This window comes from Xiphias gladius, chromosome 22 (assembly GCF_016859285.1).
Source record: "Xiphias gladius isolate SHS-SW01 ecotype Sanya breed wild chromosome 22, ASM1685928v1, whole genome shotgun sequence".
Classification (NCBI taxonomy): domain Eukaryota; kingdom Metazoa; phylum Chordata; class Actinopteri; order Istiophoriformes; family Xiphiidae; genus Xiphias; species Xiphias gladius.
Genome location: NC_053421.1, coordinates 22,265,323 through 22,282,131, shown reverse-complemented (window position 1 = coordinate 22,282,131; position 16,809 = coordinate 22,265,323). Strand labels below are relative to the sequence as shown.

Genomic DNA, 16,809 nt, shown 5'->3' with positions numbered 1-16,809 from the left:
TTTAGTGGATGTCTGCCTCCATCTGCTGGCGACATCGCGTGAAACCACAAATGCACAATTTCTATTAAGTTTGTTTTAAACAGCCTTCATGAAATGTTCCGTTTTTTTTAGTTTTTTTTTTTAGTGCAAATAAAAATAAATGAATCATGTATTACTGCTTCAAGCTCGAACAACAGTGTGTAGCTGCTTCTTACACGGGTGATAGGTCACAAAACAAGTCTGAGTACTAGTCAGGTGACAGCGACAAACCTCGATAGAGTGACAGACGCTTTGACCAATCACTTTTCGAATTGTAACCGAGTCAGCGAATCAGAATCAAGAGGTGGGACCAAAGGGCGAGTTTTTTTTGCAGGGGAGAGGAAATCCTAAGGAAATGTGTGGGATCACGCTCTGTGTTTCCAAGTAGCCAGAGCATTATTTACAAACTGTTTTCATTTTATTCAGCGTACTCATCGTCTGATACAAACACGGGTGTGGTGACCGACAAGTAAGGGGGGGAACAGGGGAACCGAACGTCGTTGGGTCAAAATGTCGATTCAGTACGATGTGGAACAGCTGGCTGACAGCTACGGGGTTGCGGACTCGTTCCCCAAAGATTTCGGTTATGGTGAAGAGGAGGCCGACATCGAGGACAGCCCGGCGCCGTCCGACAGCAAACCCAGAATCCTGCTCATGGGTTTGAGAAGAAGTGGCAAATCGTCGATACAGAAGGTAGGGAGAGGCGTTCAAGTGTTAGCCTTTCGAGGCGAGCGGCGCCTTCCTCTCCTTCACGCAAGTCAATGGGATGTTAGCCAGAAGAGCTAGCGAGTTGGCTTAGCATGTCGCAAGTGATGATAGCTATCTGCCAGCAGATAACACGTCTAGCTACATAAGAATGGACGAAGTGCAATAAAAAGCAGTTTTCCCAGCAGCTAATGACTAGTTAGCGCCGAGGAGCAGCTTCTTGTAGCTGTAGCAATGAATTATTAACCAGGTGGACAGAGACGCTCGGTGCATCTGCACTGATAGGTGGAAATACAGCATGTGCCTGTTGGGATAACAACTTGTCCAACATGCCAAATATATCTTAGTCCCACCCAGCTGTGAGGCATACGGCAGGTCTGATGTGTGACTCTCACATGACAGCAAAGCGACCACACCTTCCATTCTGCAAGTCACAACACTTTGTTTTAAATCAGCGCAGTACCTGCAGTTTGGACAACATCGTCTAGTATTTAAGTGGACGGATTAGCTTGTTATTTTTTTGGGGGGTATTGGTTGGCCCCCATAGTCTCCACACCAACCACCCCCTGTGCAATCAACATGTACCTTGTCCCAGGTTCAAGTCCAGAGCAGGGCTGCAACTAATTTGATTCACTGACAAGTGTTTTGGTCTGGTCTGTATAATAATTTCCCATAGCCCAAGGTGATGTTTTCAAAAAGCTTTTCTCATTCAACCAGTAGTCCAGTACCCAAAGATATTAAGTTTACTGCAACGTAAGAAAAGTGGCAAAAATACTCGGACTGGAGAGGCTGGAACCATCAAATGTTTGGCATTTTTGCTTAAAAACTGATATAAACAATTAATCGGTTGGCAAAAGGGTTGCTGATAAATTTTTCTGTTAATCGAGTAATTGTTTCAGCTTTAGTCCTGATTAACCAGTACTCCCAGGGTCTCTTCCCCTACAAGTGCAGATCCTGGTGCAGCTCGTCTCGTGATCGGATTACTTAGTAGATGATGCTCTGAACAACAGTCAGACTCGTTACATATAAGGTTTGGTTGAGGAAAATAGCACCTATGGTTTTTTCCATAAAGCTTAATGCTTTATTTCATAAAAGTGTATTTTTTTATTTTTTTATTTTTTATGCTGATGTTAATGGAGGTAGTCTTTGTTTCAAGCAAGGTGGGCCAACTCTGGTATAAAACACTGTGGGGAAAACCTGACTCCTATGCTAGCGTAATAATTAATTAGTGTTAGTTTTACCACAGTTTGATTAAATACAATTTTATTAAGAAAATACATCATGTGAACACAATATAAAGTAAAATAATAATGCTCCTCAAACTAGATTTTGACACAGGGTCCTTCTAAAAGACATGGTCATAAAATTAGCCTTAGTTGATATTGTACTTCAGTGGTGGAAATTCCCTAACAATTTTGCATTCAATCAAGTAACCAAAACCAACTGACAAGCAGTGAACCTGAGGTTTGAATGTATCTCCTTTTCCATGATCTGACTACCTCCTATAGCAAGGTTAGCTGTCTCCATCATATTCTTCAAGTTTGCCACTTTCAGACTGGCACTGTGGTTGAATAATAGATGACGTGCAGTTTACTCCTTCTATGATATTTTATTATTTATGTTAAAATTCAAGGGAGGAAGTAGAAGCAGGCTGAATATTGCGTGACACACCAGATGCTATCCTACAGACATTGCCTGGAGGAAATAAAAGTAAAGAATTGCACTTTTCTTTACTGAAGTGCACATGTGCACTTGTTCTGTTTTTCTGTAATCCACACACCATCCAGTCCCTGATTAATGTTCCCCTGTAAGCCTCCAGTATGGGCTGAAAAACATGTGATTTGGCTTTTTGCTGGTTCATTGGCCTGTGACCTCAGTGGCCCACACACTGATTCAAAATGGCAGTGGTGGAGCGAACGCTTCCAGGTCCTCCACCATTACCTGGTGCAACTTATTTTCTACCTGTCACTGTATCCAGTAGACCAAGTCTCTCATCAACCCAAAACTACACTTGACTTTACAGCTGCAGTCTTATTTTAAAAAAATTCTGAATGTAGAGTGACGTGTGCTCCATCTAACCAGTGAGTCTGCAGTGTTTTGCCCTTTTCCCTGCTGATCTGCATGGGAAGTCTGGATGACGTCTTTGTGCTGAAATCATAGCATCTGTCAAAATACAGTGCTGTTTAGATGTAGGCAATTTTGCAAGACTCAACATATTCTGAAACAGTCATTTACAAATTATCTGTATCCATGTAACTAGTGAAGAAAACCCTAAAAACACTTCAAAAAACCTGTATGCTCAAAACCAATCAATACATTTTTGACTGCAACTGATGATAACTGACATTATCAATTGATCTGCCAATTTTTTTGTTTAATCATTTACTTTATGAAACATCAAAAAACATGACCCTCACGACTTCACAGAACTGAAGGTCACGTCTTCAGACGTCTTGTTTTGTCCAACGAACAGTTCTAAACACAAACATATTCAATTGACATGATATGTGACAAAGAAAATCAGCAAATCCTCTCATTTGGCTTAAGTTTTGCTTGAAAAATGACTGAAACGGATAATTGATCATCAAAATAGCTAACGATTATTCTTCCGTCGATTGACTAATCTATTAATTGGCTAATTGTTTCAGCTTTAAATACATTTATTGAAAATAGTCATTTGTGTGTCTGTAACAGATTCCAAAAGTATTGCAATGTACTAGTATTTAGATGTTGATAATAAGTACAAGTATAATATGATAAGTATAGATAATTGTTCTAAGTTGTGTTATTTTCAATCTTCACCTTAGCACAGTATGATTATATTTATGTGAGATTTCAATGTCACAGGCAGTATTAGGAAACTGTAGCTTCGTTAAGTCTTAAAAGTAGCTCAGCTGTTTTATCATAACCTGCTTGTCCAATGTTGGCATGTTAACTTGGCTAAAGCTTTGTCTGGGAATTAGATAACAGGCTATGAAACTGTAGGATGAAGCACTGTCCTATCAGTTTTGCAGCATTTGGCTGAACCTGAGCAGATAGTACGGCCCTATACACTTCAGAATTCATCCTGCTTCTTCTATCAGCAGTCCACATCATCAATAAACACCCGTGAGCCAGTTCCATTGGCAGCCGTACATGCCCATGCCATAACTATGCCTCCACCATGTTTGACAGATGATGTGGTATGCTTTGATCATGAGCCGTTCCTTTCCTTCTCCATACTCTTCTCTTCCCATCATTCTGGTACAAGTTAATATTGGTTTCATTTTTGCCAAAGAATCTTGTTCCAGAACTGGGCAGGATTTTTTTTTTTGTGACGTTTTCTTATGTTTTCTGGTTATCGGCTTTTACCAGTGGTTTGCACCCTGTGGTAAATCTTCTGTATTTACATTCATGAAGGACTTGACAATGAAACGCCTACCTTCTCAAGAGTGTTTTTGGCCTGGCTAGATGTTGTGAAGGGGTTTTTCTTGTCCAAGGAAAGAATTCTGTGATCATCCACTTCAGTTATTTTCCAGACCTTTTGGTGGTGTGGAGCTCGCCAGTGCATTAATTCTTTTTAAGAATGAACCAAATCGTTGATTTGGCCACTCCTAAAGTTTATGGTATCTGTCCGATAGGTTTGTTTTGTTTTTGTTTTTTAAGCCTAATGATGGCCTCCTTCAATTGTATCAACACTTCTTTGGACCGCATATAGAGAGTTCCCATGAACAGCTACCAAATGCAAATTCAGCGCTTAAAATCTGCTTAATTTGTCATGAATAAGTGAGGGAACAGGCCACAACTGGCCATGAAACTGATTGTCAGTCAGTTGTCCAATAAGTTTTGAGCCTTGGAAAATGAGGTACTATGTATAAAAATGGCTGAAATTTCTAAATGGTTTAATGCAAGATTTTGTGAAATGTCTTAAATTAAAGATGAATTTCTACACTTCAGTCACATCGTGATTCGTTTGTTTCACATCCATTGTGGTGGTGTACAGAGGCAAAATAACGAAAATTCTGTCACTGTCCAAGTACCTATGCACCTAATTGGGAATATGCAACATTACTTTGTGTCATACTTTCTAGGTTGATATTAGTGCTCTGTTCTCTCCACCCCAAATCCCAGGGACAAGGCATCTGCATTTATTCTACTTAATGATTAACCCAACTCTGATTTTAGGTGGTTTTCCACAAAATGTCTCCAAATGAGACCTTGTTCCTGGAGAGCACCAACAAGATCTACAAGGACGACATCTCCAGCAGTTCATTCGTCAACTTCCAGATCTGGGACTTCCCAGGCCAGGTTGACTTCTTCGACCCCACCTTCGACTACGAGATGATCTTCAGAGGAACTGGGGCTTTGATATTTGTCATTGATGCTCAGGTGAAGAACAGAGAAAAAAAACAACACACTGTGATGTTTGACTTGCTTTGAACATAGGAAAAAGACAGTGTTGTGTTTCAAATATGCTGACGAAAAATATGGATTTTTGCTTTTCCTCTTGTTTTGTGGGCAATGACTGGACATTTTATTTCACACATAGAAAATCTGACAATATTCTGACTCACTTGTGTGAATAGTTTCCATTTCATAACTGCATACATATAGAAAAAAAAATGTTGTAGGGGTAGAAGCCTTACACTTTAGAAGCCCTTTTCAACCCTGGAGAATGAACTCAGTGATGAGCAGCTTGAATAGCCAGAATAAAAGACAATTACAATGCCTTGGCTTTTATGCCAATGCTGTTCACATGACCATAAGTGCTTTCAAGTAGTAATCTCGGCTACCATGCAAACTGCAACTGATCTGATTGCAGGTTTTATTTGTACTCAGGGAAGTGCATCAGTACATTTCCTCATTCCCGGTTTAAAGCTGATGAGGATGTACACCTCAATCTGTCCTTGGAGCAGCAGATAATAATCGCCTTGGGCTCAGCTCACAAAAGAGTGTGTTGTCACTGTAATACCCTTTAATAGGCAGCATAGCTTGCGTTTCTTGTTTATTGTATTTATGGGAATTTGCTGTGGTTTAGTTACAGTAATTTGTTTTTATCTCTAGTATAAGCTGTAGCTGCAGTAAATTACTTTAAATGACCGTTATCAAGGTCCATCCATGCAATTTTGAGAGATTTCATTGTCAATTTTGAGGCATATAAATGTTTAATGAGGCTTAATTGTTTTGCTCTCAGTTGTTTTAACTCTGCTGACAGTATAGCAGAAACAAAGGCGATTAATTATATGGTGATTATGTGCATGAATGCTGTCATAGAAGATAACTGTCATCTAAAATAAGGACTGTAGGGAACTTGAAGTTTTGATTTTTGTAATGCATTTATGGGCAGTTTTATGATGCAATTTCTGAAAAGATGTACATAGTATATGTGTGTGTTTTAATATACAACTTTATTCCTCTTAGGATGACTACGTGGAGGCCCTGGGTAGGCTCCACCTCACAGTCTCACGGGCCTACAGGGTAAATCCAGAGATTAACTTCGAGGTGTTTATCCACAAAGTGGACGGCCTCTCAGACGATCACAAGATCGAGACCCAGAGAGATATCCACCAGAGAGCCAATGACGATCTGGCCGACGCTAGCTTAGAGAAGCTGCATCTCAGGTACGATTTGTTTAACATTTCGTTGTTTAACGTCTTACTTATTAAACTACATCTGTACAAGGTTAAAGAAGAAACAGTTTCTTCCCAGCTACCTATGCAGTCAATGAGGATGTTGGTATACACGGCCATTTTGATACACGAGTACATGCAGACACACTGCTCTCAAAATAACTTACCTCACACCTGTTTTCGATGTATCTTCAGTCTGAGTTTCATTATCATTTCTCATTACTGCTTTGCTATAAAAGTCATGAAAGCGGGCCCCTCTACTTTTCTCACAAGTCCCTTAATATAAAAATAATATAACATCTAATAATTATAATAATAATAATAAAAAGGATGTGCCTAATATGTTATGAAAATACACCAAACTACTGTATATTTGCTCATCTGACATCTTATGGGAGTCATATCTGTATTGTATTATTCATTTTAAAATAATTATTGAAAAAATATACGCATACAGACACAGAAAGTAACACTGCAAGAAGGAGAGGGGTAGAGTTAGGCTAAAGTAAACTTAAAGAAATGGACGAACTTGAAAAGTTGCTGTTAAAAATTGTAGTCACCTGACTGTTGTTGGGATGTTTACATACATAAACTGGGGCTACTCATACCTCAGTAACAGTTCAACAATACATCAGACACAATGCAGCTCAGCAGGATTTTGAATCAAAGCAAACAGTGAATTAAATCCTTACAGTAATGATGATGTTTTCCCCAAATCTTATCAAAAACACAGTCGCACCCTAGAAAAGAGCTCTAAATATTTGGTATAGCAGCTAACGAGAAACCTCAAATCCCCTTGAAATAAGCATTTGCAGATTCAGATTCTGTTTACAAAGCCAACTTCACTTAATCTACTGTAGTTGAATGCCACTGAACTAAAGAGCAACTTCCTCAGATATAATAACTTCTCTTACACTTGATGGAGTGGGTGAACAGGCTCAAACATCTTAACGTGGCACAGTGCATATATTTTCAGAGCTGGTTTGATTTCCTTTTTAACATGTGAACAACACAGCGGCAGAGAAAGACCAACCTATACCTCACCCTAAGCGCAAAGACAAGCTCTCTCTCTCTGCCAATTTAAATAACAGCGCCCTGAATTTAGCACAGGTAATGTCACAACAATTGAACACGGCGCTGATACGTTACCAAATGATGCTACTGAACGATGATCCACAGTAAGTTTGAGACTGAGGACAGTTCAGCGACTTCAGCGCTAAAACATTTTCTTAAATGGGATGGAGGGCCCGCTTGATACCATCCTAATGTGAGCACATATTGGACAGCAGGTAAACATAATAGGGATCTGTTTATTTATTACTGTTTTTTTTTTTTTTTTTAAGCCACTGCTAAAATTGTGTGTAAGGTTTTTCCTACACGTTTGAACAATGTGTGCTTATCATAAATTTTTATTCATATAATGTTCATGATGAATGAGAAGTGAATTCTCTAATATAGCTTATCTTATGATACAGACTCTGTGTTCCCTTTGTAAGAGACAAGCTGACCCTACCTGCCTGACTTAATTGGCTTCCCCGAAACTGACTTTATGAAGATGAAAAAAGAAGTTACACATACAAGGAAGCAGATTGCTATTTTGCTATTTTTAAAGGTTATTTTTAACGGTTGTTAAGTTGAGCACGTTAATTCCGCGTTTTTTTTTTCTCAGCAATTCTCTGAATTGCAGCAAATTTTTATGCTACCACAACACATGTAGGTATTAACATGTCAGCCACACCTCTCGCCCCACCGATGTTATGTCAAGTCAGAAAGTGAAAATTAAACTGTATTGACAGAGCATCCTAAAATGTACCATTTTTTTTCATCTGAATCTGCACATTTAGAGCAACATCAACACTTCTGATGTTTGTCACTTGTAATTTAATCCCCCAAATGGAATTTATCACAATTGTTGACAACAATGGAAACATCAACATTGGAAATAATTATGAAATTGTTTCGACAAAAAAAAAAAAAAAAAAATTCTAGATCCACTTACTGGATATTTTCCTGAGCTTTCAGCCATATCCCTTGGGTTTCATCAGAAGATGGAATTTTTTGGAGACATGCTTCAATTTAGCCAAAAACTCTGGGGCACATACTGTTTGAACAGAAGTGTCATTTGTGCTTGATACTGTATGTGCAGCAGTTCAGAGCAGGGGCGGCGGTCTGCTTGCAACCGCTTGTCGGGTGTTTTCAGAAAACTGCAGCACAAAATTTTACATGCTTTGATTCGTATGATGTATCAGTAGAAAAGACTGAATTTGTCACATTTTTCTACCCACTTGAGTTTGAAGCTATGGTTATTAAAACTGATAGCAGGGTATCCACAGGTCTTAAAGTCTTAAAAGTATCAAATCCAGTTTCCTCAAAAAAGCTTTTAGAAGGTGCTAAAAGGCCTAAATTTAATTTAAAAACGTCTTGCCAGAGGCAGTGTTGTTGAATGTATCTGTGTCTGTATCAGGCTATCAGGAGATGTTGCACAGTTATGAACTAAAAGTGGGATTATTTTGCCCTTTGATTATGTGAACAGGAGGCTTTTAGACAGCAACATCAAACCTGTAGCAAACACTGTCACTACTGCTAGATACAGTAGCTAGGGAGATCATTGATGTTATAACAGGTGTCGATTTTTAGCAAAAACTTTTATTAACAAAAGATTTTCTGCCGCCTATCCAGGTTGTGTTAATTTAATCAATTATATCATTAGGAATTATTATATATTAATGGCAAGTACTAAAAAATGTGATATTATAATAATAAGTAATTTTAAACCATATTGTCCCTCCTGTTTTTTTTTCATTATACTTTAATACTTTGGCCAGTTTGTCCGTGAAAGAGGTGTTAAATTGCGTCGTATGTGGTATTAAAAAGTCTATAATTTAACATGATGCACCTGTGATAGGCATTTGGTGTTCATGCTCATTTTCTCTGTTACATATACATAAGCCTGTGCATGTACATGGTCTGCATACTCGTAGTATTACTGCGCGATTCCTCTTTGAGCTCCTAATGAAGACACAATGACCTGTGGTTCACATACCAAAGCCGTCATGATTCGGGCTCCAAATGGCAGACATGAGTAAGATGTAGAAAGCAGGCTGAAGTGCACCCGTATCGGTGGGTACACGCTTCTGTATGTCACTGTACAGTAGGTCAGATCTGATGATTGCTTTGTTGTTTTGTGAGGAAAATATTGGCACTTTTGCTCCGTCATATAACCTGTGGAAACAGCCCATCAAAAGCCATGATTACTTGGTTAACGGCCTAGTCAATAGACAGATGAACTGATTCAAAAAATTGTCATTTTTCAAGTACTACGGTAATTATTGTTTAGTTAAATGTAAACTTTAGGCCAACAGATATTTTAGAGAAATAAATTTTAAAAAATCACTAATTGCAGCCTTTGGCCCTAAAACACCGTGTAGAAAGTCTAAGTGTGTTGTGTACCACATTAAACAGGCTGTCCTGGCTGAACTCAGTCAGCTCTGGAGCAGCTTTACTGTTGATGTGTTTTATGTGGGGTGAGATTGTTGTTTATTCGAGGTTAGGCAGCCATGGCGGTCCTGGATATATAGTGGAGCAGAGTTTTTTTTTTTTTGCTCTCCCTTGTGGCTCCCTGGTGCTTTCTTCACAGTGATGCTTTGTAAAGTTGAGCTTCTGCCAAGTGTATACACATAGTTCCATTTGGCTCAAGCCACTGGTTTCCTCAGACACTGACCTTTTATTTATATATCTCAGTAACCAAAGTCCATAACTCATGTGGGTCCAGTTTTGCTGCAGTCATATGAAAACAGTTTTGCTATCAATTTTATTGCCATTCCTGTGTTTTTATGTCTGAATCAGGCTTAAATGCTTTGATTCAGACGACCTTCCTACCATCCAGCATCTGTTTGTCTCCTGATCTCATGTCTATCTGTAATTTTACCTGCTTTCATATGCCTTTTTGAGAAAGTGAGAAGTGTTTCCTACTAGTAACGGCGTATTCCCTTCTTTTTAAAAAAAATCTTTATCTCATTCAGCTTTTACTTGACAAGTATTTACGACCACTCCATCTTCGAGGCCTTCAGCAAAGTGGTACAGAAGCTCATCCCTCAACTCCCCACTCTGGAGAACCTCCTAAACATCTTCATTTCTGTAAGTAGACAACGGCGAGCTCTTGGTGAATAAACCTTTTTCGTAACCTCATCATTGACACCGTGATTTATGTGTGACCTAGTGCTTGTGAGTCACTGACAGCCCTGGTGCCACTTTGTGGTTAGCAGTTCCTCCAATGTCCTTACAGTCTTGTCAGGCCACATTTGTGCCCCGCCCCTTGATTGTAACATTGCTCCTTTCATCAGGCAAAGGATTTCTAACTCTCACAACAACATTTTGAATTGCGGCACTCTTGATAACTTGTAACATCCAAAAGACCACTCGAGAGATTTATCTCAAGGCATGATCAAGGAAGAACAAGCAGAACAACCCCAAACAATAATTGTATGTTTTTTTTTTTTTTTAATGTAGTTTGGTAGGATTTACTGTAGCCAGGCAGATCAGATAGTTACAACAGCTGTTTCTATTATTTTGTCCACCCTGTTTTATATCAATGAGGGTAGGCTAAACAGAAACACCTCTCTGTATAATCCCATGCAGTTCAACAGCACCACAAACGATATCCTCCAAAATGATCGTTGAGTTGAATCAACATCTCTAAAACATTATACATTATTATAAACTTCATTGAGGTAGGATTTATTGCAGGACTGTTGTATAAGATTGCAGTAGTCTCAGCTGGATGAGCCTAATAAACAGTATATTCTCTTGAGAAGGGTCATGTGCAAAGCTCCAAATCTGTCTCTGGAGTCTGCGGCTCAGACCAACCAGTCAACAGTTTAATTTCCCAGGTATTGTCTCAGTACAGATGTTATATTTCATGATTCAGTGATGAAAAATACTTCAAACGGCTGAATTTTACTCAGTTTTTAGACTTGTCTGGAATAATTTGCAATGTTTAAGTCAAGTCATGGGACACTCAACAATTGTTTTGAAATGTGAAAAGCTTTTGACTTTTGGTTGTCAATATGTTGTCTGTTGGCAAACATCCTTTCATGACTGAGGCCATCTGCAGGTCTTAAAAAGTCTGAATAAGCATTGACTTTAGTTTCTTCAAAAAAACAAACAAACCCTTAAAAGGCCTTAGAAGGTATTAAAAAGTTTTACATTTAATTTACAAAAGCCTTGAATATTTTCTCTTGCAGCAATGTTAGTTATAAAACGTTGTGTCAGAGCAGGCTATTGGGAGATGTTGCATAAAGTGTTTGTGTACGTGTGTACTCGTGCACTTGTGTACTTGTGCACAGAGTGTTTGTGTGCACAAGTACAAACCTGTTCAATCCATTGATGTGGAGTTTCAGTCAGCGCCATCAGAGCTGTAGCAATCCCCGTCTCTACTGATAATACAGAAGCTAGGACGAGCATTGACTCATGATGGGCAAGTGTCAGTTTCAGCGAAAGCTCGAATGAACTTAAATTAATTCATCATTTTTCATTGCTTTATCTTTCCGTCAATATTCTGCTACGTGACAGGGTCTGGATCAGGATAATTTAATTCATTATATCATTAGGAATGGGAAGTACAGAAAACATGTAACATAATAAGAAATAATTCTAGGCCCTTTTGCCCCAGCAGGGCAAAAAAAAAAAAGGTCTTCAAAAGTCTTAAATTTAAATTGGCACACCCAGCAGGAACCCTGACTGGATTATTAAAGTTGCATTTAAAGCAATAAATAAGCCAAAGTGAAGCACAGTACTTCTTTTTGGTACCTCCTTCAGCTTTTGGCTGTTAGGGGTGTGCAATGGGGGGGAAAAAAATCCTCTATCGTGGTATATGTAACTTAATATCACAATATCAGTGTATTTACTTTCATCAGTACACACGTGTTGAAATTTGCCTAAAGGTGGGTGAGCACTCCTATGGAGCCTTTTACTGATACCTGCTAAGACAAAACAACACTGGACGTGAGTGCTTGGCTTCCGTATGAATCCTCACCAAACTTTTTGCACATTTTACCACTGTATTGGAAAAATTTTGGAAAGTTAATTGAGATACTGAATAAAATATGCAGACAGGAAAGACTGTTTTTTGTCTAATCCTGCAAAGTAACCACCTGAAAAATGAACGTTCTTCATCACATTGATCCAAAATCATAAGAATCCAAAATCAGCATAAAAAGATCCTTCTCATTGATTTGTGACTGTACACCCATAGATATGAAAGGGATATCTACCATGACATAAACAGTACAGACAAATTAAACAACTAGCCAGTAAAAAAATTAGGCATTAGATTATTAATTGGCAACTATTTTCATAATGGATTAATTCATTCTAATTAATATTTAAACTAGAAATGCTAAAAATTCATCAGACTCAAACTCTCGTATGCAAATATTTGCTGGTTATTTTAGTCTTCTGTGACTGGAAACAGGGTATTTTTGGGCTTGTGACTGCTGGCTGGATAAAACCAGCAATTTGATTGATTAATTTAATTTCAGTTTCAGGAAATTTCGGGAGATTTCCCAATTTTCTAACGTTTTCCAGAACGATTAATCAAGAAAATGATTCATCAATAATGAAAAATGTCTCTTGACAGTCGCCAAATTTATATCAGCATATGTCATCATATCGCCCGCCCTTACTGTCTTATCATCGGGTCCGATGTAACTCATCAGATAGTGGTGCTGTCTTTCTTTACCACATTATAATTCCCCTAACGGTCCCCCCTTCTCTTCTTTGTCTCACTCTTCCATTTCTCCTGCTCATTTGCCTTCACCTAATGGTGGTCGCTGACAGAATTCAGGGATAGAAAAGGCCTTTCTGTTTGATGTGGTCAGTAAGATCTACATCGCCACAGACAGCTCTCCCGTAGACATGCAGTCCTATGAGCTGTGCTGTGATATGATCGATGTGGTCATTGATGTCTCCTGCATCTATGGGTGAGTGCTTTTTTTTTTTTTTTTCCCCCCCACACGTCCTCATTCAATTTAACAGGCGAAAGCCCTTTTAATGAGTGAGTTGAAAACATAAGGAAGAGCATCTATAGAATAGATTTATTTTACTTTTTCTGTTTAAATTTGCATATTAACTGCTAAAACTTTTTTTTTTTTTTTAATATGTTCAATTTAATCTCCCTTTAATGCTTTAAGATACAGTATAAAGTTCACCCACGTGTTGTCAGATGATGCTTTTATTGAAGCATAATTTAATTTATGCATTTCTCTGCTTAATTAATGACATAATTGCCAGGCTGCGATTTATTTTTCCATTTTCCCCAAAACATTATGGTGTTTTGTTGTGCCACACTAGCCTGAGGGAGGACGGCAGCGGCAGCGCCTACGACAAGGAGTCCATGGCCATCATCAAGCTCAACAACACTACCGTGCTGTACCTGAAAGAGGTCACCAAGTTCCTGGCCCTTGTCTGCATCCTGCGAGAAGAGAGTTTTGAGCGCAAAGGTTAGCTGTCAGGGAAATCTGTGACCCTCCGCAGCTCATTTGGCTTCATTTGGCTAATTATGTTGTGGCTTGAGTCACGTGTTTTCATATTTTCCTCCACGTTATTATAGCATTGCACCAGGTGCGCATCCACATGCATGCAGAGTGTGTGAAGTCGGAACAAGAACGCCTATGCATTGTAATGTGTTGCAATTAAGTACATTGTCATGATTTGGTAGGCGCTTTCATGAAGTTGGGGGACTTACGAGAGACAGATTTGGAAAGGAACTATGTCTGTTTTCAGAAACTTAGCAGTACTTCTCTGACGAGTTAAATGATCTTCACCTGTTAAATCGGTGGTACAATAAATGCTACATTTTTGAAGTGTGAAATGTTCAGTTTTTGTTTTAGACAGAGTTTGAGAGATTCTTAACTTTCCCCGAATGTCATGTTTTATTTTGTTTTGTTTTGTTATAGTCTGGACATAATTAAGTATATCAGGCTTTTGACTGATTTTATTCGCAGATATTACTTTAAAGCAGGACTTTCACAATTCATACAAATCTATTAACCAGTTTTATCTGTCATGCCTCCTTAGGATTGATAGACTACAACTTCCACTGTTTCCGTAAGGCCATCCATGAAGTATTCGAAGTGGGGGTTTCCACCCAGCGTCCAGTGGGCCCCCAGGCTGTGGGCTCACCCTGCAACAAGGCTGTTGCATTGAACGGCACCCCGCGCAACACTGTCTAGGCACTGATGAAAAACAAAAAATAAAAAGACGCAAAAAGAGGGTAGTGGAAAGGAAAGACAGAGAAGGGCCAGGGAACCTGTAGAGGAGAGACTTCTAAACTGGGGCTCACTGGTGGGCCAATCACAATCCCTTGCTCCCAGAATCTAAAGCACTGAGAGACAGCTGGAGCCAGGAGAGTGTGGGAGCAGCACTGGAGCACCAAGGAGTCAGGCTTCTCGAGTTAAGATGGGAGAGAATTTCAAGCATCCCTTTCAGGCGAATGCAGAACGCCGTGTTGGCTGCGAGGAAGTCAACAGAGTAACGCGGCACCTGGACAGGAAAAGGTGTTCGGTCTCTCTCTTTGGATTTCCTAAGGCGGTCCAAGACTGTGATATTTAGCTGCTGGTCTCTCTGTATGAACAATGTGAGGAGGGAAAACCAACCCTTGTTTTGTAACCTCTTACTATGGACAAGCTGTGATGACAGTTTGCGGGAATCTGTCTAGTGATGAACCCACCCCGACCACTTCTGTGCTGATTTTTGAAAAGATGGTGGATGTGAACTGCTAGTCCTAAACCACACATGTTCAGAGATGGCCTTATGTAGATGAAGCTTGACTGCAGTGCAAGCTTTCACTCTCCACCACTCACCTCACCCTACCTGAATGATGCCCAAAACTGGCTGTTTGGTTTCACTTGTGACGGCAAAACAAGGTTTTGTGAGCAGTCTGAAAAGGGATTGTGCTGTCGATAACTAACTCGGTCTTGTGTGTACGTATGTAGGTATCTGTGTGTGTATGTGTGTGTGTGTGTGTTTGTTTGTTTGTGTGTGTGTGTGTGTCTGTGTGTGTGTGTGTGTGTGTGTGTGTGTGTGTGTGTCAATGAGAGGTTTTGATTAGATCCCAGACTGGGTTCCTTGTCTCTACTGGTGAAGGACCTTTATGGAAAGAGTATATGTCCTCCTTCTCAATAACAGCTTAGCATAATTAAACTCTTTTCCATCAGTGAAAGTAACTTTTCTGTGTGTGCTCCAAAGAAAATCAAACTTTTGATTGACTTTCCGATGAGTTTGGCTGGAAATTTGGAAATGCTCTTTGCAAAAGCACTGCCAAAATGAAGAAATGATTCAGAAATAGTAGAATGATTTTTTTTTTTTTTTTTTTAATATCATAATTAAAACCTTATTTGTTGCCATTTAAGAAAAATGTATAAGGTCTGTTTGACGTGCAGGACTGATGGAGGGGTTCACACTCCAGATTGACTGTCTGTGACATTTTGGGATGACGATATTAACTGGTTGAAATTTGCATGTTTTTCCACCTACAGTTTCAGTCCTTCCCAAGATTATTAACCCATGTTTTGTGTTTAGTTTGGCTCTGATCAGTAGGATTCACAGAACAGAATGTACCCATTCCAAGCATGCATACATCAGTGTGTTGTCACCTCATATTGCTCTCAACCTTAACACTGATCATTGTATTTAAAGGTAAGAAAGTGATATTGAAACTTACCAAGAGAATTAAACACACAGGAGGAGAAAAAGACAAAATTTACTTTTGCCATTACAGTGACACGTAAGATGTTCACGCCTGCATTTTTGTGTTTGTTTTAATCAGGGCTGAGATGTGGGAACTCAGACTGGCCGCATCAAAAGACCACAAACCTGACTCACGAATGTTAACTGGATAACTTTGCAGAGTAAAACTCAGCAGTTCGTGTTCCAGGTTTGAAGGTGTTCAGGGTTTTTGCTCAGCAAAGGTATTCAAGTAACTTAGTGAATTTGCTTCTTCAGACAGGCCCCAAGATCCTCTCAACCTTGTCATTATCAGTCACCTGAAAATAAACACTTGCACATCAGAGGCTTGATGGATGATTGATTTCATGTATTGCGAGCTATACTGTGTGAAATAAATGAAAATTTAAATTTTATTCTTTTTTTTACTGTAATAATTTGCTCAGAAATATACCAAATCATCTCCCACTAGCCAGATAAAATTATAAAACATCCAAAATGGGAGAACGGTCAGTAGTACTGTTGTAAGAGCAGCAAAATGTTTCTCTTTAGCAGTCTGTTTCCAACCATCTAACCCAATGCAAACCTACAAACAGACACAAGGTGGCGCCGCAGGACTGCTCAAGTGCTTCTCCACACTCGATTGTTATTCATTTTTGCCTCTTCTCCAAGCTCAGTAACTGTTTTGATACTTGTTAAATTTACAGTAGGCATGCAGCATTCGCTGAACCTGTACGGTGAATTATACAGCCCG

The 16,809-nt window shown here is 39.2% G+C and overlaps 1 protein-coding gene across 1 annotated transcript; it reads left to right on the top strand.

Moving 5' to 3' along the window:
- Window positions 1-331: 331 nt before the first annotated feature.
- On the top strand, window positions 332-16,471 carry rragca (Ras-related GTP binding Ca). Its single transcript, XM_040117723.1, has 7 exons — window positions 332-711; window positions 4,888-5,091; window positions 6,124-6,323; window positions 10,355-10,469; window positions 13,170-13,312; window positions 13,683-13,831; window positions 14,409-16,471. Exons 1-7 carry the CDS (start codon window positions 529-531, stop codon window positions 14,561-14,563), a joined length of 1,149 nt encoding a protein of 382 aa, XP_039973657.1. The 5' UTR covers window positions 332-528; the 3' UTR covers window positions 14,564-16,471.
- Window positions 16,472-16,809: the final 338 nt, after the last annotated feature.

Excerpts from the sequence above, each read along its gene's own strand:
- rragca (XM_040117723.1), top strand. The coding sequence starts at position 529 with ATGTCGATTCAGTACGATGTGGAACAGCTGGCTGACAGCTACGGGGTT. Across the intron at positions 712-4,887 it reads GCAAATCGTCGATACAGAAG|GTGGTTTTCCACAAAATGTC; the intron begins GTAGGGAGAGGC and ends CTCTGATTTTAG. Across the intron at positions 13,313-13,682 it reads GATGTCTCCTGCATCTATGG|CCTGAGGGAGGACGGCAGCG; the intron begins GTGAGTGCTTTT and ends GTGCCACACTAG.